We start from the raw sequence: 25,792 nt of genomic DNA, 5'->3' as shown, positions 1-25,792 counted from the left end.
GGCCTCCCAACATACACACAGGTGGGTAGCAGGATCATGCTTGAGGAAAGTGAATTCCTTGGTAATCTGCAGGATGGTGGGGACACAGGTAAGGGGTCACAATGCCTGCTGCCAGGACCCAGTATGAAGGGGTACAAACAAAGTGGACAAGGATGGATGTAACAGAGGCCTGGGGATGGACATCAAAGTCACAGAAGCAGAGTTTGCACCAAAGAAGGTAATAGGATACATTTTCTTCTTCCATTAGAAAAAAAATTACCCAAGTTGATTGACTTCTTTTCTTCCCCATTATTTTTTCTTTGAGCTATATATTTTAAACTTACTTTTTAAACAAAGCACACAGGTAGAGATTTTTGTAACACTATGCAAAGATCTTTACAAAGATCTACCATGAATTTTTAAACATTCTTTTAAGGCTGGACATAGTTCCAAAGGACCTGACTTTTTTAGTGAATGCTGGAAAATGAAAACCTGTGAGCTGTTTAGATTGGCCTGGGGAACCACGTGTCCAGTGGCTGCTGCTGACCTTGTGTCAAGTATCTCTGTTTTCTGAAAAGCTTTCTTTCTTTTTTTTGTTTGTTTGTTTTTTAATATGAAATTTATTGTCAAATTGGTTTCCATACAACACCCAGTGCTCATTGATCATGTCATCCTGATTCCGGGAGCATTGCCCTCTCCACCGGAGAAGCAACTGTTCATGGGTGCAGTATTTGATTAGCCATCACTTAGATACACAGTTCAACTGCAAAACTAATGACTTCTTATTTATGCTGGGTCCTGTGTTAGGTACTCAAACTGCAGTAAAGTCTAGGGTATGATCCCACCCTCACAGACTGATGGAGGGGCCAGACATGTGAGCTCAGGAGTATAGTGTGAGGTCAAGATATGTGTGTGTGTGCGAGAGAGGTATGTACAAGAGGTGGAAGTCACAGGACAATGATAATTGGCCTCTCCTTCTTTTTCCCCCCTTCTTTCTCCACCTTTCTCCCCTTACTTTATACCAGAGGTTAAATTTAACTCAGAGAGAAATTTGTGCCAAATGTGTTTGGCAAAGAAGAGGCCTCATCTGGGTTGAAGTTTCTAGATTACCCATGGAGAACACTGGTGATATGTTCCTGAACAGTAGCCACATACAGCATGGGACTATAAAGTCTGCTGCTCACTGACTATTGGGGAAGGTTTATAAACACCTCACAGATGAGTGGGTACTCTGTTCTGAGCATTCTCACTCTTTTTTTTTTAAGTTTACCTATTTATTGTGAGAGAGATAGCGTGTGCGTGCACACACATTCACATGAGCTGGGGAGGGGGGGAGAGAGGAGATAGAGATAACGCAGAGCCAGATGTGAGGCTCAGTCCCATGAACCAGGAGATCATGACCTGAGCTGAGATCAGGAGTTGGATGCTTAATCAACTGAGCCACCCAGGCACCCCAGGAAGTTTATTTTTAAGTGAATTTTAGATGACTTCTTTTTAAAAATTTGTATTTTTTTTTTTTTAAGTAAGCCCTATGCCCAACATGGGGCTGTGTGGCTTGAACTCACGATCCTAGACAAGGAGTCACATGCTCTACCAACTGAGCCACCCAGGCCCCCTGAGCATTCTCTTTATGCCTGCAGCCGAACAGTAACTGAGACAGATGCTCTCTGTGACTGGGTTATCTCTCTTGTCTGAGAAAACCCTGGAGAAGACTATGTGCCTGGTATGTAGGCACAGACTTCCTGCAGATAAATTTTAAGTTGTATCTTGTATGGGGCTCTCCTTTAATTGATGTCGCAATGAGTCTCTACCAAAACCCAGCTACCTTTGCAAACCAGGCTGCACAACCTAATATTGGGGTCTCCAGGATGGCCCCCAGTACACAAATAATGCCACTCTTCTCTACATGGCTTCTGAAGAAGTTAACACAACAACAACAAAAACAGATATCAGCTTATGGAAGCCAGAATGGAAGACAAATCTCTAGGTCTGTTAGCCAAATGAGCCTGCTAATACACCCCAGAGTTACCCACTTTTCCCATGCAGCACTGGAGAGAGAAGGCTTCCTCCATTCAGAAAGTTGGGGAAACCGCAAATAGCACACTCCTTGAAGGCAGGCAGCTCCCAAGAGCTGGATGAGCCAGCTGAGCATGCCCAATTGATACTGGTAAAATTTACCAATTAATTACTCCTTCCACTTCCCCTAGCCAACGTTAGTAAAAAGAGAAAGACCAATTGTGTACCTAGGGAAGATCCTCATAAAATCCAGAAGTGGGAGAACAGAACTCTGCTCCCAAATTTTCCAAGAGTTTATATATTTTAGGGTCAGATGCTCAGCTCTTACAAGAAAGAAGTCAAAGAACAGATCAGATTATGGTTCGGATCCTGCATGATCACGAAGCCACCTGAAACCTAACAGAAGTCTGGATTAATAAGTATGACATTTGACATTTGCCCATCTTTAGTACATTTTCTCACTTAGCCCCAAACACACTGTGATATTGATACTCCTGCCCTCATTGATTCAAAGAGAAATTGAAACACAGAGACAGTGTTTAACTGAGGAGGGTAACCAGTTGAGGGGTAGAGTTTGGACTCAAGACTGTATCTTTCTGACTGTAGAGGTAGGGTCTGGCACAGTCCTCCATGTGCCCATATCCTTTTCAATTACTTGTTTGATTCCATTTTATTTCAGACCTCTTTTTCAGTTGTGGAATGTTCAGACATGTAGAGAGGATGGCATCATTAATTATTTGTCTCAGTTTTATCTCTGTCTTACCCTCTATATCCATCTGTTTTCACCAAAGCCAGTTGAAAAGCCCACAGGTAGATGGTTGTCTTTTCTCTCTTGAGAGTTTCTGAGGGTGCAGTTGAATCCTCCAGCAGGATCACTCTAGCAGAGGTCACAGCTGAGTTGTAATCTGATGTGTTGTATTAAATGTAAAGCATTTTGAAGGTTAAAATGAGGAGCTTTTATACTCAGTTCTCAAAAGTGTTTGAAGGATTACTGGGAAGGCAGGACGGATATAATTTGCCCTAATAATGCACTAGATTGTATTATATGCAGAAACACTGGAGCTATCTTACAGTATTGAGCTAACCAGGCTATAGATGTAGGAGAATATTGATGCATCATCAAATCACTTAGATTACTATTTCTTTTTGCCTGAGAATCAGAAGTCTATCCAAATTGAGCAAGAAGGAAGCATTTGATTTGTTTCCTCTTATTCAGGGCTCCCATCATCCCTATTCCCTGGCCCTGTTTCTTAGTCATAAACACATATTTGAATGGAATCATTTTCCTTGACTTCATGAAATTTCTTCATGTTCTGTCATCAGTTGTGGTTCTCGTTGTCATTAGTCCCTGTGCCCATACTGCATAATGATTTTCCATTGATGAAGTGATTTCACTATCTCTTTAATTTTTACAGTAATCTTGAGAGATAAGTGCTGTTATCTTTAAAGCAAAACTGAGGCTAAAAAAGGGTGTCTTGTCCAAAGACATAGCTAGTTAGAGTCATTGCCAGTCAAAATCCAGCCCTTCTGAATATAAACCACAAAGGTTCAAGAAATACAAGGCTTTGGTAGTGGCACATGACCAGGTACATAGGGCTAAGTCTTTGTTTCTCCCATCCCTTTCCCTAACCTAGAAAGTTCCTCTGTTAGAGGAAATTGCCCTAGAAGTTCCTCTGTTTTTGTTTTGTTTATTGTTTGTTTTTCATTTTGTTGTTGTTGTTGTTGTTGTGAACTACCCAAAATGTCTAGAGAAGCAGTCTTAATTAAAGTTAGAATTTTGGAGTCAGCCTGCCTACTTACAAGTTCTATGACCTGAGACAAAGTTTTAATCTCACTGTGTCTCAAGTTTCTCTAAGTGTAAAACGCGGATAATAATAATACCTAACTCATAGAACTGTTAAAAAAATTAAAATAGATTGCAAAATAAATATTAGTTATTGTTACTGTTACATAGTTAGGTTGAATAGAATTTTAAGCATTCTAAGATTTGTCTTAGAAGCTGTTTGGCCTCTCAAGAATCTGACTCTCTGTTAAAACTAGCATCATAATATGATTCAAAGGATGATGATGGTAATCGCAGACCAGATTACTCAGTGCTTACTGTGTTCCAGACATTTTACATATGCCCTTTCAAGTGATCAGCAACCTGTGGATGCTGTGCTCTTAGCTATTGAGTTATATTGCTCTAAATCTTGCCTGCAGTTGGTCTCACTTTTACCCATCTCCCCAAGCTAAAAATAGTATTGTTTGAAAATTAGAACTGTATTTTCCAATTTACAGTCTTCTGGCCCATTTTGTTCTCTCCGCTCCCCTTCAGAGATCTCTTGCAGTGGTTCCAGATGTCATACATAAGTTCCCATAGTGCCGGGTATAAAAATTTTCCAGATCCTGAGACTCAAATTCACTTAGCGTGGCTAAGAGTAAATAAGTCTGTTGACAGTTACAGGAACCAACTTCCTTGAATTTGTACATTTTTCCTTTAAAGCAAGACTTTTCCAAGAATGAATTGTCATACCCTGTCTCAAAGAGAAAGAATGAAATGGTAATTGACAATGACCTTTATCCCAGTATCTGATAGGGGTTCTGAGTGACATCACACCAGCTGGTATACACCTGTGCTTTAACAAGCAAAATCTATTTTTTACTTGCCTTATTTTTTTTCTTTTTTGAGTTAAACAACAGAAATTTATTTCCCACAGTTCTGGAGGCTGGAAGTCCATTGCAGCATGGTTAGGTTCTGGTAAGAGCGCTCTTCCTGGTTTGCAGATGGCTGCCTTTTCACTGTGTCCTCACACAGTGGAGAGAGTAAGCGCTGGTGTTTCTTCCTCTTCATATAAAGGTACTAATTCCACCATTGTGCTCAACCCCCATGATCTCATCTAAACCTAATTACCTCCCAAAGGCCCCACCTCCTAATACCGTCACATTGGGGGTCAGAGTTTTACATATGAATTTTTGGGGCACACATTCAGTCCATAGCAGAAGCAGAATACAAATTAACAATATTTGAAATCAAAATAAGGTTATCATTGCAAGTCTTGTAGACATTTAAAGAATAATAAGGGAATATTATGAAACTTCATGTCAATAAATTCAACAAACAGATGAAATGGAAAACTTACTTAAAGGACACAACTTTCTGAAACTGGCACAAAATGAGTTAAAAAAATCTGAATAAAAATCTGAAAATGTAATTTAGTATACTATATGTTAAAAATTAAATTTAAAAATGAAAAAAAATCTGCCTTAATTTTTAAATTTCAGCTATTATAGTAGCTGTCATTCCCTCCTATCCTCTGTTTCCTTATTTTTACATGCCTTAGGTATTGGGTCCTCAAATCCTATGTCGATTTTTTTTAAACTAGAAATATTTTTAGCTAGTGCAAAGATCTGGAAATAATACCGCAAGTGGTTACTGAGTTGGAGAAGTTTTTCTCCCCTTTAAAAAATTAATAAAATAATTAGGATGTCTTTCATAAATACTTAATGGGTCAACTGAGCATTGATCTTCTAATAATTTTACCTTCACTATTTTTTTTTGAACTGCCTCAGGATTGAATCCATTCTGTCCAAGGTTGGATCAAAGATTTGCCATCTTCCTCATTACTGGGAATGTGAGCCAATCTCTCCTGGGCTCCAGAAGGCCTATATTTAGGAGAATGTTATTCCCTTTAAGAAAACATTTTTTTTAAGTCTGTCTTTTCTTCACCAGAACCTAAAAATGTCATGAATTAAACCACACCAAATAAATCCTACCCGCTTTTATCCTTCTACCCTTTTCACTTTTTCTCCCCACCAAGCATCCTCTTCTGAATGGTGACGTCACTATATCTGTGAGTGAATGGTGAACCATTACAGGTCTCTGCTGTAGCCACCCATACATTGATTGATCACTGCTGTTGCTGTCATTGTGGTGCACAAGGTTGCATGTGATGTTTTCCTCTTCAGAACATTTACTCCCATTTCTAATGGTAGAATGTCTGTGCTGGTGGCTGAATAAATAAGTGACTAAACCAGTAAGAGGGTAACTTAAATGTTGATGTTGAAGAGGGGGGAAATGTCAGAAATGACAGGGAGGGTCGTGTGACAGACTTCCATATAGCTGTACCTGCTTGTACTGACTTCATATGGTTCAGAAATAGCATGGCCATTTGGAAACTCGGAAATCATGCATGTCTTTGAAGATTAAAATGAGGCAAGTGTGTTTCTCCCAACTAATCTAAAATGCAATGATATGGTGGCTTGAAGTTGGGGAGGTATATTAGTTGGGGGAAGAAATGTGTCTCTTATTGGAGCCTAGAAAGGTCAGATGATATTCATTTCATTCACACACTCCTTTAAAGTAAAAACCTTAACTACTTTTATTCGGTTTCTGGGGTGTCATAAAAGAGTTCCATGTACTATTCCAGTCATAAAGAGAAAAATGGTGGAAAGATGAGAGATCAAGCTAGTCATTCTTCAATTCTGAAGAGCTTGAATTTTTAGGTAACACATGGGAAAAGAGCAGTCCATTTGGGAGAGAAGTTGGACAGATGTCTTTATCTTTCAGGAGAGGATGCTTCAGAGCGGCCCAGCAGCTGGTAATGTCAGACCTCAGTGAGTTGACACTGAGCTTACAGATAGAGGTGGAGTCCCCAAAAAACTACAGTGCAGGAGGTTCAATTTGTTTTTACTTCCATGATTTCACTTTGATGCAAAGGGTTTTTCATTTACTGTCACCTCTTTGTTCATTCAGCAAATATTCAGTGAAGTTGGCTATGTGCCAGGCACCATCCAAGCTCCTGGGACCCCAGCAATGAAAATGACATGAAACCTCCTTCATGTGGGGCACTTCTGGGGCATTTCCCTTACCTTCCTATGGTGAATTGCCCTGCCGGCTGGTCCTGCCAGGAGTCCTCCATCCTGTAGATGAGATAGTGAACTTCTTTCCTCAACTAATACCAGCTTTGGTTTCTCTCCTTTCTGTCCTGCCCACCCTTCTGTACTACCAACATCTCTTTAGAGGTGGTCACACCTAGAAAGATGGATCTCTCCAGAGTGAATGGGAGAATTGCTTCATTTCTTCCTCATCCTGGCAAGGACACTTTGAATTTTCAACTAATAAGGCAGAAGACATCAAGAGGAAAAGAAAAATAAGAACTTTCCTTGCCAGTGTTGCTTAGTTACCTTGTCAACATTCCCTCGCAGGCTGGCCGAATTCTCTGTGCATATTTTTATAGTGCACATGTTTTATTGCTATAATTGATCTATTAAGCAGAAAATATGGAGAACACATGGAGCTCCTGTCAATTTTATGCTGTTTATTTGGGTTTCCATTTTTCTCTTTCCATGAGACCTCACTCTTCAGTACCCTTTGCATTCCTAACTGGAATAATCCTGTGAAGAAGTCACATCACTATCCACGTTGATGCATTTCACTTTGTAGCTTAAAAAGCAAAAGCTGATAAACTAACCTCAAACTAGACAGCAAATTGTGGACTTTTCAAAGGCAGACACCAAGTTTTCATCAGCTCTGGGTCCTTGGTGCCTAGCTTTGAGTCTGGCACATACAAGGTCTTTCGTAAATGTCCATTGATTGAATGAGCAGTTGGCTTCAGATATTTATTGAGAACCAGCATTGTAGTAGACACTATTCATAACATAAAATTTTATTATAGTTCTACCCAGGGGGCAAAACTTACGACTTGTTCTTTCCTTTCTGGAGACTGGACAAGGACAGAGAATAACAACTGTGTTGTTGCTAGTGTTACATTTTCTTTAGCCAAAGAAGCATTTCTGCGTGAGGCTGCAGCAGCCATTAGCAGCAGCCCCATTCCATCTGGCATTTATGGAAAGTTATTTACTGGGAACCTTCTGGGTTCTGGGCGCTGTGCTCTCCAAATCAATCCAGAACAATAGACCTGGTCATTGTCACCATCAGGCATTTGTATTCAAAACAGTGAGTTTCTCCTCATTCTTCTTACACACACACACACACACACACCACACACACACACACACACACACACACACACACACACACACACACCTACAAACACACGCATACACACACACCCCTGAAGACTATGTTTATGAAGCAAACTGTTCACAAAACAACAAATGGAAGTATATTTAGTTGTCCCTTTACCAGGCTAGTCAGGCAGCCCTCCTACCCAGTGCTCCTCAAAGTACATACTTCTGAGATTTTGTTAAAGTGCACATTTAGATATACCAGGTCTGGGGTGAGACCTGAGCGCCTGCATTTCTAGCAAGCTCTCATAGTGACCTAAGGTGTAATCTGTGGGCTGTAGAGTTAGCATCACCAGGGAGTTTGTTAGAAATGCAGATGCTTAGGCATCACCCCAGACCTACTGGATCTGAACCTGAATTTTAACACGATCCCACCTTAACATTTGAGAAACACTGCTCCAACCATTTAATAAGCCCACTGTATAAATTATGGGCAAGGGTCCTGATGGGGCTTGGGGTTGGAAAGTAAGTCCAGGTGGATTTCCTGTTCCCTTTTTCACTTCAAACTTCTGGGTATCTTCCACAATATAGCATTTGACACTCAAATAAAGACACAGATGCCTGTTTGTTCATCCATTCAGTTAAATGATGAAATTGTTATTGCCCATCCTGGATGGCCAGTGTCATTAAACATGGGGACTTGCCTATCAGCTCTTTGCATTTCCAGGGAGCTTCATTCTAGATAAAAAAGTTTGAGCAAAAGAGACATCGTAATGTTTGAGCATGGCAGAATGTTTAATGCATTTGGAATGAGGACTGGAGGAGATCAGAGTTTCTGTTTCCTTATCTGTGAAATGGAGATAAAAATACCATCTGTTCTAGCTTTCTTTATAGTCTTGTTGTGAGGAGCTTTGAAATCTACATGTGAAGGAGCTTTGAAAACATAAAAGTGTTTGTGAGATTTCAAAACAGTTTTAGTGAGAAAAAAAATCATCTATGTTTTAGTGCTGAGGAGTTCTGGGTTCAAAATTTAGCCTTACTTTCTACTAATTTTGTGATTTTTGCCAAATTACTTCATCTAGCTGAGCCTCAATTTCTTTTTCTCTTAAATGGTCATAAAAACATCCACCATGTAAGACTATAGTGGGGATTAAAATGTTAATAATTGGGGCACCTGGGTGGCTCGGTCCCTTGAGCCTCTGGCTCTTGACTTCCGCTCAGGTCATGAGCTCGTGGTTCATGGTTTCAAGCCCCACACAGGGGTCTGTGCTGACCAACGCAGAGCCTGCTTGGGATTCTCTCTTCTCTGCCCCTCCACCAACTCATGCATGTGTGCGCTCTCTCTCTCTCTCTCTCTCAAAAATAAAATAAACATTAAAAAAATAAAAAATAAAATGTTGATAATACATGTAAAGGATCTGGTACATAGTAGAGTTTAATAAATGGTAGCCAGTAGTGGCACATTAAGGGACTTGGTTGAGACATAATCCTCCAAAGATGATTGTTTTCCCCTTCAGTCAGCCTTTTACATTGAGGCAAAAAGAAAGAGTGACTTTAAAGCTGGTTGAAAGTCTGAATAAATACCCATGTGGTTCAAGAGACTGATGTCTTGAAGTTCATTATCTAAGTATCTCTGGAAGAAAAATCTCCAAACTTCATGAGATTTTAATATTTACTGAAGTATTTGTGAGTACCAGCCACACTGCAGGGTTTTGTGACAAGGATTTGCTATGATTATTCTGTCTCATTCACACACTCTCATCAGAATGGAGGCTCTTTTGATGGCGTGCACAGGAGACTGGCAGCGTATGCAGGAAGGTTTCCCATTGGTGTCCATGCAAGCAGATACTCCAGGCCCCAGGGAAACAGCCAAACAAGTGATACTGAGGGTCATGTAAGGTGATGCAAGAAGACTGTTCTGAGGTCCATGGTAACTGACAGCATCCTCATCGTCAGAACAGCAGAACAGCAAGTTCTTATTTGCTGGAGACACGAGGAGGCGGCTGATGGATGATTGCTGCTTTTTTGTCAGCAACTAAGCATTTGTGATACAGAGGAACTATTGTCTATTTTAAAAGAGGAAAAAAAAAAAAAAACAACCGCACCATCCTTTCTCCATCTTCCCAACTTCCAGCTCGTATTTTTATTCTGGAAAAGCACTTTTAGTGCCCTCAGTTTTCTCACACCTCTTTCCAGGTAGAGCCAGCCTTTGGGAAGGTATTCTTTTTAGGGAGAAAGATTGCTCCCTCCTCTCCCTAGGGTTGGCAGAGTTTGTGTGGTGATATCCTTCGTGGTGATATTTTGAAGCACCCCAGGTGTGTCATTTCACAGACAGTCTCAGGCAGAGAATGCCACGGGACCTGCCTTTGAACATGACTATCTTTGTATGGGGTGGGGAGGTATGCTCAGCTCCATGTGAGGAGGAGAGAAAAAAAAACAAAAAAACAAAAACGCCGCCCAAGTGTCATTTCAGTGAAAACCTAATTGGAAGAGGGTGAGATTGAGAGGGAGGAAGTGAGCAGACAGAGGCTGCAGAGAGTGGCCAGGGGAGGCATCATCTGAATGATCAGCAGTTCTGCGCAAAGAGCAGTGTGTGAGAGGGAATACCAGTGTCTCAGGTGTTTTTGTTTTTATGTTTTTGCCTGAATAACTTTAGGTTGATTGCATCACCAAGCCATGCTTGAGTGTGGAATAGCAAAACCCCATCTAAGTCGGGAAAGTGCAGTTCAGTGAGATCATGCTCCAAGTTCATTTTCACAGATTCCACGATGGGCTCTTCTGAATCTGGCCACAGCTGTTGGCCCATTTTGCTAGGGCTTGACCCCTGCGTGGATCATTTATCTCCTTTCTGTTTCTAAGCCACAGGACACCATCTTTACCTCCAGCCAGGCTACACTTGTGGTCTTTGGGGAATATGTGGATGGAGAGTCTGGGTATAGAGGTTTCATGAACAAGCAGGAGAGACGGGTTGAAGGGCATCACTTTTTAGAATAGGAGGCTATGTGGACAGAGCATTTGCTAGGAGTCAGGAAACTGGATTTTAATCCTACCTTTGCCTGTACTAGCTATGTTGTTAGGCAAGTAATTTTATCTCTTAGAGACCCAGGTATAATAACTACCACACATCTACTATAAACCACACCAAAATTTTGTAAGGGTCAAATGAGATAGGGAAGAGAGCACTGAAAACCAAAGCTGCATTTTCTAAAATGATAGCCACTAGCTGCATGTGACCATTTGAATTTAAATTCATTAAAATTCAATAAAATGAAAAGTTCAGTGCCTCAGTCACACTAGCCACATTTCAAGTGCTCCATAGGCACATACGGCTGGTGAGTACCATATTAGACAACAAAGATATGGAACATTTGCATTATCACAGAAAGTTTTATTGTACACCTCTGCCTCAGAACTCTAAGGTGTGATACCAAAGATGTAAAGGATGAAGTTAGAGGAGTGATAAATGCTGTCATAGTTGAGGATTCTTGGAAACAGACAAAACCTACTCAAGTTAGTTGAAGTAAAACAAGGGATTTATTCGGCAAATTCAGGGTAAACGTATGGATCTCAAGAGCTGGAATCATAGCTAGGCTTCAAAAACAACTAGAACCAATTCCTAGAAGCTTATCAGGAACTCAAGAAGCCACTCTCCTCACTGTTTCTCTTTTTCTCTTGTCTTCCTTTCCCTGTAGCCACTTGTGCTGTGCTCTCTGTTTCTCTTTGTGTCAATGACTTTTTCCTTTCCTCTCCTTTTTCTTCCTCTCCCCCCCCCCCATTCTCCTTCCTTCCTCAGCCTTCTCTCCTCCCTCCCCTCTCTGCAGACCAGCTTTCTTAGCTGCACTGCATGCGGTCCAAATAGGGCTCAACCAGGCCCAGTTTTCATTGTTTCTCAGGGACAATGCCTAACAAAGGCTGGGTTCTGATCCCAGATTCCCAGGAGAGACATTAGCCAGTTTGGAATGATAGCCACCCCTGATCCAATCAGCCATATTTAGGAGGATGGGGTAGTGATTCTATGTTTCCTCAATAAAGGCAGTGGGGAGTAGGACAGATGCTGTAAAAAGGAGCATAAAAGGCATGGGGATGGGGCATTGACTAACATGTTCATGTTGACACCTTGGAGAGTTCATTAACCAATGACCACACAGGGAGGAGTTGCCAGAGATTTGACCAAGGCCACGAAGAAAAAGAGTTATTTGCGTGGTTTGAATCATCATCACAGATCCTTGGGGGTTTGGTACCCTCAACATCCTTATACTTGGATGGAAGTAGGTACTGCCAGAGCAAGGTGGAAATCAGATCTAAGCGTTTGTCATTTCTTAAATGCAAACTGTGTACTAGTAAGACCCTTTTCTCTTCAGCCTTTAGGAAGAAACATGAGGTTCTCTTGGAAACTATTCAAGAGGAAGATGGAAGGGGCTGTTTAAAAGCGATTAAAAGCTGCAGACCGCAATACTGGGGCCAGAGGGCTGGCAGTGGAAAACCCTGCTGGGTTGTGACCTCTCACTGAAAAGTTCCAGGTGCCTTTTTGCTTCCTGCAAAAGAAAAGAAGAGAAGGAAAAGACCATGTCCATAGCCTTGAAGCAGGTGTTCAACAAGGACAAGACCTTCCGGCCCAAGAGGAAATTTGAACCTGGCACACAGAGGTTTGAGCTCCACAAACGGGCTCAGGCGTCGCTCAACTCAGGCGTGGACCTGAAGGCGGCCGTGCAGCTGCCCAGTGGGGAGGACCAGAACGACTGGGTGGCAGTGCACGTGGTGGACTTCTTCAATAGGATCAACCTCATCTATGGCACCATCTGTGAGTTCTGTACCGAGCAGACCTGCCCTGTGATGTCAGGGGGCCCCAAATATGAGTATCGCTGGCAGGATGACCTCAAGTACAAGAAGCCAACTGCCCTGCCAGCTCCCCAGTACATGAACCTCCTTATGGATTGGATCGAGGTCCAGATCAACAATGAGGACATATTTCCAACATGCGTGGGTAAGTCCATGACCAGCTTCTTGCTTGTTTTGGTGCATCCCACCCAAGCTCAGAAAGTTTGCAGGGGCTTCTTCTAGGGTCTGTCCTTGAATGCTGGGTGGCGCCCTATCAGTGTTTCCCTAACATCCATCGTACTTGCAGTGTCTTTTTTCAGATCTAAGAACCTCCTTGAAATTAAAAAAAAAATCATTTGTGGACTACTTACAATTATTTTGTGGACCTCAGTGGTATAGGTACCACATGCTAGAGAGCATTGCCTTGCTGAGATGTTAGATTTGATCTTGCTGGTTTCTTTAGGACTACATTCCAGACTCACCCAGTTAGCCATGTAGAATTTTCACTTTTTGGATAATTAACTAAAGTTACATTAACTCTGGTGCATTTATTGGTATTCATCTCTCAGGTTAAGGAATCCCAGTGTGAGAATGCATGGATTTGTTTGGGGATCAAGCAAACAGGGGTTGGCCTTCTGGGGAAATAAAAATCCTGGCATCTGTTCTTACCACTCCTGATCATTTGTTATTAATTCCAGGTTGTATTAGTAACTCTGGACCCATGTGTAGCTGCTAGACCCACTAGAACTTGAAATGCAAATGCTTTCATTTGTGTGGTGCTCTGAGCTATAAAACTCTTCAAGGGGAAGGACCAAACCTTATCTCCCTTTTATATTTCTTTATGCTGCTGATAATTGGATTTGCCATGCACCGACAGGCTGAATTTAAAGTTCAGGGGGGTTTTAGGCATCAGATTCAATAGGAATGAGCCACCTCCTGTGTGTCTCCAGTGTCTAGCACAGTGCCCTGGAACTTTGTAGGCCCTCAGGAAATATTTGTGGAATGATTGAAAAAATACTTGTGCTCTTAGACAGTAGTATTAAAAAAGCTCTGAGATGGTTGGGATATAAAAGAAGCATTTGGAGCACATTGTTGAGATCACCTCTAGATGGGATGTGTGTATCCCCCCTGTGGTATATGGAAGTTGAGGTGGGGCATATGGAAGTAATTAAGCTAAACCGGGCTGGGAGGGGAGTGTATAAATTGATTAGGGCGGTATGTGCATCTTGAAATATTCAGCACACACACCAATTTGCTCAGAATCACTGTATTGCCTTGATTTGCCCAGCTCTCTCATGCGCTTGCCCGATGCTGTCCCTTGCTAGGGAAGGAGGTGGTGTGTGTGATAATGCAAACTCCCTTGGCTCACCAGCACAGGAGGAAGAAGGCAGGGTTCAGAAACTCCCCTGGCCGTATCATAGGCACCTTGGAAGGGGTGGCAATTTCTTAGGTTCGTGGTTTTTGTACTTTCACTGGCTGGCAGAGGCTTCTTTTTTTTTGCTAGGAGGAGTTTTCCCAGCTGCCAATTCTCTGTGCAGAACATGTGATAGCAATAAAGATAAATAAATTTGGGCAATGATACCTCCTCTTTGCCTTTCCCCTTCTGTTTCTACTCCTTGATGCTTTGAACTCTGGGCACTTCTGCTGTCTCTGGCAGCTGTGATTACCACATAGAGTTGGTGACCAGAAATAACATCACAGAACCATGGTGTGTTACTTGAGAGTAAGGAAGCTTCTGGCAGTCTGCTTGGAAACTAGGACATAATAGATGGTTTTAGACTTTCCTTGGAGGAAATCAGCAGATGCCGCCATATCCCCTAGAGTAATAGACTTTGCTGTCTTTTTCCAGACATTTCGTTAGCCATTCAGTGGGCTTGCAGACCGTGCTCACCTCATCAGAGTCCTCTGTTGGCTTCAGAGTACATTGGCGTCCTGAGAGATCTTAGCAGGCACACCATGGTTTTCTTTCTTTCTTTTTTTTTTGCCCATGGAAAATAAGTTTGGGAACTGCTGAATGAAACCAGTTTCTTTACTGCAGGACTTTTAATATGCTAATGTGCATTATAATTCTCCAAGAAAGGAATACTTTAGTGTGTAGTATTTCCTAATTTGAATGTGTATCTTTTTTTGCTTTTAATGAACACCATTAGCATCTTTTGAGAAATGTTTATCTATATAAGTTAGAGGGGTCAAACATTTGTTTGTATCAGAATTCTTTGGGCCTTCTGTTCAAAATACAAATTCTTTGCCCTTCCCCCTTAACAACTAAATTAGAATATCTTAGATGAGACCTAAGAATCTGCACTTTCAGTAAGCACCCACCTCTCCTCTCTTTAACTGCCCAGAATGCTTTGCATTCCCCCCAGAAACAGTCTATTTCTTACCTCTCTGGTTTTATCCATCTTGTTTGGATGGAATTCCCCATCTTCTCTAACTAGTGAATTCTCATGCCTCTGTGAAGCTTTTCACCCGTCAGAATGCACGCTCCTTAAAATTACAGAATATGTTTTGTTCACTTGAATATTCTAGCACAAAGTCCTGTCTTGGTGCCTTATAAATTGTTGAATGGGTGGATGGGTGGATAGATGGATGGAAGAATGGAGTAAAAATGATCTTTACAAAGACCCAACATGTCTGTAGTGCCAGGGACCAAAAGTTAAATAGATCTGAATCCCTTTATCAGCATCCTTGGAATATCCTGCACCTTGCCTTCACAGAGTTTAGTTATCTCTTATTTTTCCAAGATGAAATGTTAGGGGTCAGTAAAAACCACCACCATCCACCATCACCTCGAAGGTCTTCTTCAGCATCCTGCTCACCTCTACTATTTGCCCTTGCATAATATTGTTGCTATGTTTTGAAAAAAATTTATCTCTAGGAGCCACTTTCTCTGTTAGAATTCATTTCCTCCTCTTCTTCCTCCCCCTGATTCCAGCCCACTTTTCTTCTTTTTGATCTTTGTACTGCGGTGAGTCATTATCATGGAAATGATCAAGATGTCTGTCAGGATAAAGTAAAAGAAGAATTCTCTGCAAACAGCAGACCCTGGGTGGATGAGACATGGGGAGTTCTGCTTAGCATTACAGCTTTGAATCCCAGGCATATTTCTGTGTTCTTGCCTGGGAATTGGGAGGGGTTCAAACTTCACCTCCTCCCCACTGTGATCCAAGGAAATAGGACCGGAAAATACTGACAGATGTGAAGGCTTCACCCTCAGTTAGGTATTAAAGGATATAAACAGCTGTTGATCTCTACCATTGAAACATGAGGGAAAGAAAAGCTTTCATCGGTTCCTGGATCCTAGTTTAACTAGGATACCCAGACTATTTCGAAGTCGAGCTTTCTCAGTTGGGAGAATACCAAACAGATGTGGCTTCTTTGTGAACCAGAGTTTCTTTCACTCCCCCTCGATCCCCTTTAGCTTCCTTTGTTAAAAAGTCAACAGATGTCCCTGTTAAAGCTTCTAAGACAGCAGTAACTTCAGAAGCACAGGCCACCTCCTCCTCTTCCATTGTATCTCCTCAACCACTCTTAGAGATAACAACAGAAAAATAGCCACAGCCTTCTTTTTTATTCTGTTGCCTGTCTTGTTAACAATAATTTTTATGTTCTAGCCCCCAGCTTCTCTGTTCTTGTTATATAATAGGATGTAATATCTTAGTTCTGACACTAAGAAAAAAAGTGAGTGGAAAACTTAGAGCTCCTCCAACTCATGTTTTTAAAAAGCCTCTGAACAGGAGGAATAAGAACATTTAAAAATTAATTACATGATCTCACCTACCTTTATGGTTTATATTAGATGGGTGTCAGGGAAGGAAAGGGAGAGAGGCGAAGGAGGGGACTCACATCTACTGAGCCTGCCAAGTGCCACTGTTAATCTTTAATTCTTGCAATAACTCAGTTAATTAAATATTCCATTTTACCAGTGAGGATGCTGACATTTAAACAACGTAAGGGGCTTTCCCAAGGCTGTACAGCTAATATGTCATTTAGAAGTGAGAATTTGGGGGGTGCCTGGGTGGTTCAGTCTGTTAAGGGTCCAACTGTTGATCTCAGTTCAAGTCTTGTTCTCACGGTCATGAGTTCAAGCCCCGCATTGGGCTCTGTGCTGGGCGTGGAGCCTACTTAAAAAAAAGAAGAAGGAGAAGGGGAAAGGGAAGGAGAAGGAAGTCAGAGTTTGGGCTCAAGAGTAGACAAAAATCTATGTCCTTGTTTCCTACTACCATTCATAGTATGTATTATTATTTTGCAAGTTTTCCTTCACATGGCTAAAGATTTCTCAGTCAGTGGTTTTAGGAAGTTGTTTAGGATGGAGAAAATTTTAGAAACCCCAATTTTGTATTAACTTTTAAGGAAGTGATTTTTAGTTTTTGTTTTATTTTGTTTTTGTTTGTTCCTATTTAAAAAATCACCTCTGAAACGCCTTAAGTGTGTGCCCAAGCACTTTAACTGTTTCCATGTTCCATTCCAAGATTGGCGAAGGGATGACTTTGCCAATGCGTTTTGTGGGCCCACAATGACCTGTTACTGCCATTCATTCATTCATTCATTCATTCATTCAATAAATGTTTGTCCGGCACCTGCTCGGAAGCAAGCCCTATTTTAGGCACTAAGAGAGGAAAGCAGAGTTCATGTCCTTGAGCCTTTCCATAATGTCCAGAAGATCTAGTTCCTCTGTACGGTTTTCCGAAATGAGTAGTTTGCTCAGTGGTCAAGTGCACTGTGGGAATAGTCACATCCCTTTGGCAATCTTTCTCATGAGGCTACAGCTGAGTTTCATCCTCTCTCAAAATATTGTGGCAGGAAACATGAGACTATAAAAATGTCCATAGGGAGAACTTTTCAGACACGAGGTGTCAGGGAACTGAGTTTATAATTAGCCTTTAAATTTTAACTTATTTTTTATTGCATGGCTCCCGCATTTTTGTTTGTTTTGATATAAATCTGTATAACACTGGAAAGACAGAATGTACATCAACAAAATATATTTACGATGTGGTAGGACTAGCACTGGACTTGTAGACAGAGACTTAAATTTATTCAACTGCTCTGCCATTACAAGGTGTTATGTGACATTGGTAGACACATAACTTCTGAGCTTACATTTCTGTTTGTAAACTGACGATTGTAATTCGATCTCACGGGACTGTTGTAAGGATTAAATGAGGCAGTGTGAGTAAAAACACAGAGCCCAGAGCCCTAATCACCCATAAGAGGTGCTGGAAAAAACAAATGTGTTCATTGCTTTTCTCTCTCTGCATACATTTCTGCATAACTAACAACAAAAAATCCTGGAGACCACTAGGCGGTTTCTGAACAGTATCCCTAGAAAAATAAAATAAATGCATTGTAAAAGACTCAACAAGATTTTTAAAAGTTAGCAGTCTTCATTGCTGAATCACTCTGTGATGGGGTTGTAAATACTACAGGTTGTCATCTCTCAAAGACTTTGGGAAATTTCATTGGTTTTTAAGGAGCTAGGTCAAATCCTGGTTTGGGGGATGAACACGTAACTATTTAGGGAAAAAGACATTTGGTTGTGTCTTCTTGCTTGGTTTTCAGAAGACTGAGTACTAAACCTGCCCATGTGCAGTGTGAAACCAGCCAACCTCAGCAGAGGGTGGGCACAGGTTAGCTGGAGAAGAGGGGAGATAGCCTACTAGTCACATCTAGGATCAGCTACTCATTAAAATCAGTGTTGGGCAAGGTTACCTGGATTTGATCTCTCAAGAGGATGGGGAAGGGGTTCTCAGGCAGCTTAGTGCCAAGAATGGAGCCCCCATTCACAAGGTAGCCTTGTGAACTAGCAAGTTTTCCCAAGGCTCTGGAAACATGATTTGCCTTTGGGATCTGAGAAACTGTTTGGCTTTCTAAGAATTTGCAACATCTTGTGTCTGTGATATTCATATCCCAGAATCAACACCACCCTTGATTTCCCCCTGCCTGTTGTATCACATGTTAAATCCTCTCTGGAAAAAGTCCTAAGACAAACCCAATAGTCACAGCAAGGGATGTGAAAATAGACAGGGCCCTGCATCTGATACAAATTGTACAAGGTCCTTACTGATGGGAACTCCAAGGTTCTGCTCTTTTTTCAGAACTTGCCTCCTCTAGATTCTGATGCTACCCAAGTTTGTTCAGTTTTATATTCATGGAAGATATGCAGACACAGCTGAATCCATTCTTTCCTACCCCCACTGGCTACTGGAGAATTGATGGTCCATTGTGGATGGTCACAATTCCCTGCCTTGTTAACGCAATACTACAGTGGCTTGGTGGCTCAGTTAATGAGGACAGTGTTGAATAACCACCCCGACTTAACAAACCCCAAGAGATAGCTCCAAAAAATAGTGAGTGCTAAGAAGCAGAAAGGAAGAGAAGCAGATACAGGTAGCTCAGAGGGCCTGAAGACTGCCCTGTAAGGTAAGGCTAATCACCTGCTGTCCCAACCTGCACTGAATTCTCCATTACCTGTGCTATGTAATTTTAATGGGCCATATCTCAGGTGACAGGTTGTTACATCTCAGCATCAGCTGGGAAGGGAAAAGGGATATGTGATATTCAGTGGAAAACAGAGATGAAAAACAAAAGTTGTACTGGGGTGGGGGTGGGGCATCTGCAGCTTTAACTAGGTTGGTGATTGTAGACATGGTGTCCTTCCTTAGCCAACAAAGGCTGCACTGTGGAGGTCAGTGCTGCACGGGCCCACTCAGAGCCATGCTGTAAGGGATGTGGAAATATATCTGGAAGTGCAGTGGGATGGACCACAGTGACCTAACCAGAACTCTTGCCCAGAACAGAGTATGGAGTTGGAGGGAACAGTTGTACAAGCCACTTGAAGTGAGGAGGACACCCACGTACTGGTTCTGGAATTCCCAACTGATTTCTTTTTTTTTTTTTTTTTTAATTTTTTTTTCAATGTTTTTTAATTTATTTTTGGGACAGAGAGAGACAGAGCATGAACGGGGGAGGGGCGCAGAGAGAGGTAGACACAGAATCGGAAACAGGCTCCAGGCTCCGAGCCATCAGCCCAGAGCCTGACGCGGGGCTCGAACTCACGGACCGCGAGATCGTGACCTGGCTGAAGTCGGACGCCCAACCGACTGCGCCACCCAGGCGCCCCAATTCCCAACTGATTTCTAAAGAGAGCACAGGTTTACCTGAGTAGGGGCATCCGCACAGCCCTGACACCAGAGGCCTCCAGCTCTACCCTCCTGACCAGTGCTCTGAACTCCCTTTATGTAGGGTATAGATTCTTAAATAATGCCATTTTGAAGGGAGATAAAATGATGTGCCTGCCTCAGATCCCCATGTGTGGAGAATGATTCACTGGCTTTTCCTTTAAAATAACTTACAGGTCTAGGGGCGTGTGTTGTCTTCTGGAGACAGGACCTTTTTGTCATTTTATCTTTAAAAACTCATGCTAAATGCATAGCCTTAAGTGATAATTCTATCCATGTTTTCCTTCACATAATCATTTTTTTCCATTAAGTTTTCTTCTAGTAGAATGGATGCTCTGGGAAAATGAGCCAGTTTGAAGCAGGGAGTAGGCGGGCAGTAAAAAGCAACAAAAGCATTAGTGTCTGTCAGACGTGACTTTGAATCCCAGTTATCAACTTTTACTAGCAGAATTTCAGTCTCTCTAAGCTTATTTTTTCATCTATAAAATGCATCTAACAGAACCTACTTCTTGGGATTATTGAAGGTATTAAATAACATGCTACCTTTCAAACACTCCGCTCAGCGTCAGATATGCTTTAAATGTTAGTTCCCTCAGTATCACACAGTATCAATGTGATGAAATAGACTCATCAGGTAAATTGAGGTAAAAAAGAGCCTCGGATAAAAATCAAGCATCATAGGGGTGCCTGGATAGCTCAGTCGGTTAAGCGTCCGACTTCGGCTCAGGTCATGATATCTCGGTTCATGGGTTCAAGCCCCGTGTCGGGCTCTGTGCTGACAGCTCAGAGCCTGGAGCCCGTTTCACATTCTGTGTCTTCCTCTCTCTCTACCCTTCCCCTGCTTGCGCTCTGTCTCTCAAAAATGAATAAACATTAAAAAAAATTTTAAAACCAATCAGGCATTATATCAAGCATTTGACTGTGGAGTTGATCATCCATGTTGCCTTCCTCTTTTGCTACATCTGATGGAACCAGTGGAAAAAAGGGCAAACTTTTATGGGATGAGATTAAGTTTGCTTGGCCTTGACAGCCAGAAGCAGGAACAGGTCCACAATGGAACTTCAGAAGATCCTTCACATGCATGGCATATGTGGCCTGCACCTAGCTGATTCCACCTTCTTGTTTCCACTACAGGATACAGCATTCCACATAACACTCTGCACTAAGTAGACACCTGGAGAACTAATTACTACTACACAGGTATAGATTGATTGGCCACTGCCATACAGTTCATATTGCAGAGCAGATGTATCCCTGAAAAATGTGAAGGAGTTGAATTTTTTGTTACTTGGCTAATATTTTCATTTCTCCGAGAAAGTTCAATATTTAAAGAAAGCTTGTCAAAGAATCCCTTCATGGGGCGCCTGGGTGGTTCAGTCGGTTAAGTGTCTGACTTCAGCTCAGGTCACGATCTCGCGGTCCGTGAGTTCAAGCCCCGTGTCGGGCTCTGGGCTGATGGCTCAGAGCCTGGAGCCTGCTTCCGATTCTGTGTCTCCCTCTCTCTCTGCCCCTCCCCCGTTCATGCTCTGTCTCTCTCTGTCTCAAAAATAAATAAAACGTTTAAAGAAAAAAGAATCCCTTTATTAGGTGAATACCTCTTTAGCGATGTGTCTGATTGATTCTCAGTGCATGCCTCTAGAAGTTAAAGTGTTTGTCTTTGTGGAGACTCAAACTGAATTGTTAGTTTTCTCACAGGAAAAGGAAGCATCGTTCTTGAAAAGAAGCAATAGGCTTTCGGTGTTTCTACATCATTCAGCCCAGGTTCTCAAGAACGGAGAGCATGGATGATTTGAGGGGGAAACTAGCCAACTGTAGAGTGTTTGTTTTGTTGCCCACTCCCTGAGTCATATCATCCAGGAAACTGCCAGAAAAGAGAGGCTGAAGAGTGGGAGTCCTAATGCTTGCAGCCCAGTGAAGCCTCAGCATCTGGGGACCAGCAAGCATTACTTGTGGATGACTTCCTTCAGCATCACCTTGGTTGCTGGGCCCATCTGAGGAGTCCTATGAGGAATCTTTCAAGGAGCAGAGGGAAGGCAGTTGTTGAATACTGGGGATTTGCCTGGTATGGCCTCTCATCAAATATAAACCATTCATATTTTGCCATCCCAGAGTAGGGAAGAAAAAGCGGGTAGCTGAGGGAGTCTGTCTTCCCAGGTCTTGGAAGACGAAATGGGAGCAAATATGTTAATGACATACCGAGAGACTGTCTTTGGACAGGAACTGTCAAAATACATGGGACGTGTTTTGATGGCTTTATTTTTGTTTTCCAAAAATAGTGTAGAATTAATGGCTGATTGTCAGTCCAGTTTCAAATCTGTTCCTGTCTTTGTGGACTGTGTGACTTGGCAAGCCCTGAACCACTCTGAGCTGTTTCCTCATCTGGAAAATGGGGGCGGGTAATGATAATATCCACTTTGTAAGGTTATGAGAATTAAGTGTCATAACGCACATGAAGCTCTTAGTGAGTTCCCGGTAGAGAGTTAAGTGCTGAATAAATTTGAGCTTTATTTCCTTTTCATAGTAATATAAAAAGGGAAGGCTTGTGATTTATTGGAGCTTCTAATGCCTGATTACAGAGGAGAATTTCTCCTGCTGCATTCTCTCCACATTTCTATCTGAAGTAAAATTGAGAGAAGTTATCAATGACAATTACAATAGTTACCTTGAAAAAAAATAATTTTTATGGATCTCAGTTAATAATCAAAACTTGAACAACAGCTGAAAGTAATAGATTCCATTTTAAACGTGGGGCAGGAATTCCAAAATTTAAAATACAGCCATAGTAATATTAACGAACATGTATTACCTATTCTGGGCCAAGCACTGTGGTAAATTCTTTCCATATATTTTTTTCTAGACCTCACAGAGGCTCTGGTTGACTATTATTATTATCCCTATTTTGAAATGAGGCACCTGAGATGACTCTCTCTCTCCCCAAAGTATGGAGAGAGCTGGAAAGTCAAACAGGGATGGTGAAGCAAGCAAGTAATAACAAAAGGTGCCAGCCACTGTGCCCCTCAGGTTGGACACAAGGACGGGGGGAGCCAGGGCTGCTCAGCAGGAATTGGGAGCACAGAGCAAAGACCTGGTCCATAAACAGTGGAGCCAAGAAGATGAGTAGGTAAGTCCAGGGGCACCTGGGTGGCTCACTTGGTTAAGCATCTGGCTCTTGATTTTGGCTCAGGTCATGAGCTCAAGGTTCATGGGACCCAGCCCCAGGTCATCAGGCTCTGCGCTGACAGTTCGGAGCCTGCACAGGATTCTTTCTCCTTCTCTCTCTGCCCCTCCCCCACTTTCTCTCTCTCCCTCCCTCTCTCTGTCTCTCTCTCTTCCCCAAAATAAATAAAAATTTAAAAAATTTAATAAAAAATAAAATAAAAGAAGATGAACCCAAAGGAGAGAGGGCAAGGAAAAGCCCCTGGGCTTCTGCTCTCCTCCACTCTCCCGCCAGTACTTACCCTTGTCTTTGCAAAAGAGCCTGGGAAATATGGTGCAAAGCGTAGGGAATGGATCTGAGAACAAATAGGCAAGTGATTGACTCATGGAGAAAACAGATAAATAACAAATAAATGGATGATATGATTTTAGGTAGTGATAAGTTCTATGGAGACAGCTAAAGTTGGGACACGGTATTGGGATGCTGCAAGATTTAAATGAGATAGATGTAGAACAGTGCTTCTCAATTTTTTTTTTTTGGTCTCTTAAAAATTATTGCAAATTCCAAAGGCCTTTTGTTTACATGGGTTATGTCTATCAATAGTTACCATTTTAGAAATTATAAGCAGGAAGGCTTACAAATACGTATTCATTGAAAAAAGATAATAAACTCATCACGTACTAACATATAAAACATCTTTCATGAAAAATAACATTTCCCAAAACAAAAAAATTTGAGTAAGAAGAGTGGCATTGTGGTTTTTGGGTTTTGGTTTTGTTTTGTTTTTTTGTTTTCTTGGTAAATCACTTTAATGTCTGTTGAGAAGACAGCTGGCCTCCCTTATCTGGTTCTGCATTTTGATCTATTGTGAGAGGTTGTTTTAAATTCAAGTCCAGGGTCACAGATAAATAGTTGGAAATGCAGTGGCTTTGTGTACCCCTGGCAGGACCCCCCATGAAAGAACCTCCAGGGTCCTTACAGTACTTTGAAAACCACTGATACAGGTAAAGCAATGGGGAGGCCAGTCCTTTGCACCTACTAGGCACTTGAAATTGTGGTTGAATGAGTGCAAAATTGCATTGAGGGTTTGCTGTCCCTTGTGATAATGGTGATTGATACTGGTGACATCGTGATAGTATAAACCAGTTAGATAACACTGTTCCTAGGGCCCCATTGGTCAGTAGGTCATAAGCTTTGTGGTATTTACAGAAATACTGATGGCATTTCACTTCCATGGGCTCAGTTGCGTAGTCTCCCTCTCACAGACTTTTGTAGGACCACCAAAAGAAAGATGCTAATTACTCTCTGGAAAAAAAAATGAACCCTGTTTTCTTTAGTATTGTGTTCACACCAACCTAATGAGCTACTCCAGACTAGACACTTAATTGGTAGTTCTTGATGCGCACATAGGAAGTATTTTAAAATTTGAATGGAATTGCTGTGACATAATTATTGTGCCATACACTTGAATAGCTGGTGGTAGACTACCACCAGTTATTCACCTTGCAAATTTTATGCAACAAGTTTTCAAGTCCAGGGTAGTGTTCTGTCTGAATCTGAGAGGTCATGAATTTCTTCTCCCATCAACTGGCACTCATTCTTACATTCTTACAGAATGCCAACATTAGCCAACACCTAAGTAGTATTTGTAAGCTATTATGGAAAAGAAATTGATTGATTTAGAAAATATTTGCTCTTTTGGATTAGCTGTGACCTGCTCTTTCCATCAGCATAGATAATTGAATTCAGCATTAACTGAGCCCCATGACAAAGGAGACAACCATTAGTCAGGTTTAGGTAGACATGACCCCATTGCTTCAACCTGCAAATGGGCAGATAAGTGTTACCGTCTGCGGACAGACTAATTTTTAAATGAACTTTATAAAATATCTTATGCAGAATGAAATGTGTTTCATTGCTTTGTCAGAGGCAAATCTCACATCTGCCTTTCTGCAGATTGTGTCATATCTAGCTTTGATGTTATGCAGTTGCCATAATGATGTGTACCATTTACTGACCATCTACTATGTAAGTTATTGCTTTACAAAGTTCACTTGGGTTTAATAACCTTTTTTAGAAAGATTTTTTTTACCTTTTTTCCAAATAAGGAGGCAGTCTCAGAGAAGCACAGGTCACACAGCCTGTAAAGACCTGTAGTAATTTTCTTGACTCCACTGTGTTTTTTCACTATGCCAGGGACCTCTGTGACATGCACGTATGAGGCATGTGCATGCACGCCTTTGCATAAACCCACAGACACAAATATATTCAAAGACTGAGTGAGAGAGGAAAAAAATGAAAGGATAATTTGAAGATGCAAAAAGTTTGGCTTCTCTGTAACACCAAAGCATGAGGCCTTTGCAGAAGAAATCTCGCATGGATGAAGTAAGGTATTTCAAGTCATGGCTTTAATACTTTCTCACTGTGCCTTGACCACTGGGATTTTGACACACAGTATGCTGCAGCTTGGAAGATTGATGCCAGTCAGGCAAACTTCCCATTAATTAATAAGGTGAAACAGATGTTTCAGTGATTTGCATGTGTGTGGTGAGGGTTGATTGTGTGTGTGTGTGTGTGTGTGTGTGTGTGTGTGTGTGTGTAAGATTAAATCTCACTGGTTATAAAGAAGAGGAAAAAATAAAAGGATGTGAGGGCATGCCACCTTGCTACATTTAGTGCCCTGTAGTTTCAC

General features: G+C 41.6%; 1 protein-coding gene across 9 annotated transcripts in view; it reads left to right on the top strand.

Annotated features, from left to right (window-relative positions):
* MOB3B (MOB kinase activator 3B) overlaps positions 1–25,792 on the top strand; it is a 199,255-nt gene that overhangs the window by 65,731 nt on the left and 107,732 nt on the right. For all 9 annotated transcript variants that reach the window (XM_049624031.1, XM_049623984.1, XM_049623932.1 and 6 more), the window contains one exon: positions 12,306–12,928. In XM_049624031.1, coding sequence (XP_049479988.1) covers positions 12,511–12,928 — 418 coding nt within the window. In that variant the 5' untranslated portion in view covers positions 12,306–12,510. The remainder of the gene's footprint in view (positions 1–12,305; positions 12,929–25,792) is intronic.

This window comes from Panthera uncia, chromosome D4, assembly GCF_023721935.1.
Source record: "Panthera uncia isolate 11264 chromosome D4, Puncia_PCG_1.0, whole genome shotgun sequence".
Lineage (NCBI taxonomy): Eukaryota > Metazoa > Chordata > Mammalia > Carnivora > Felidae > Panthera > Panthera uncia.
Note: the sequence above shows the minus strand (reverse complement) of the source record. Positions and strands in the feature narration are given on the sequence as shown.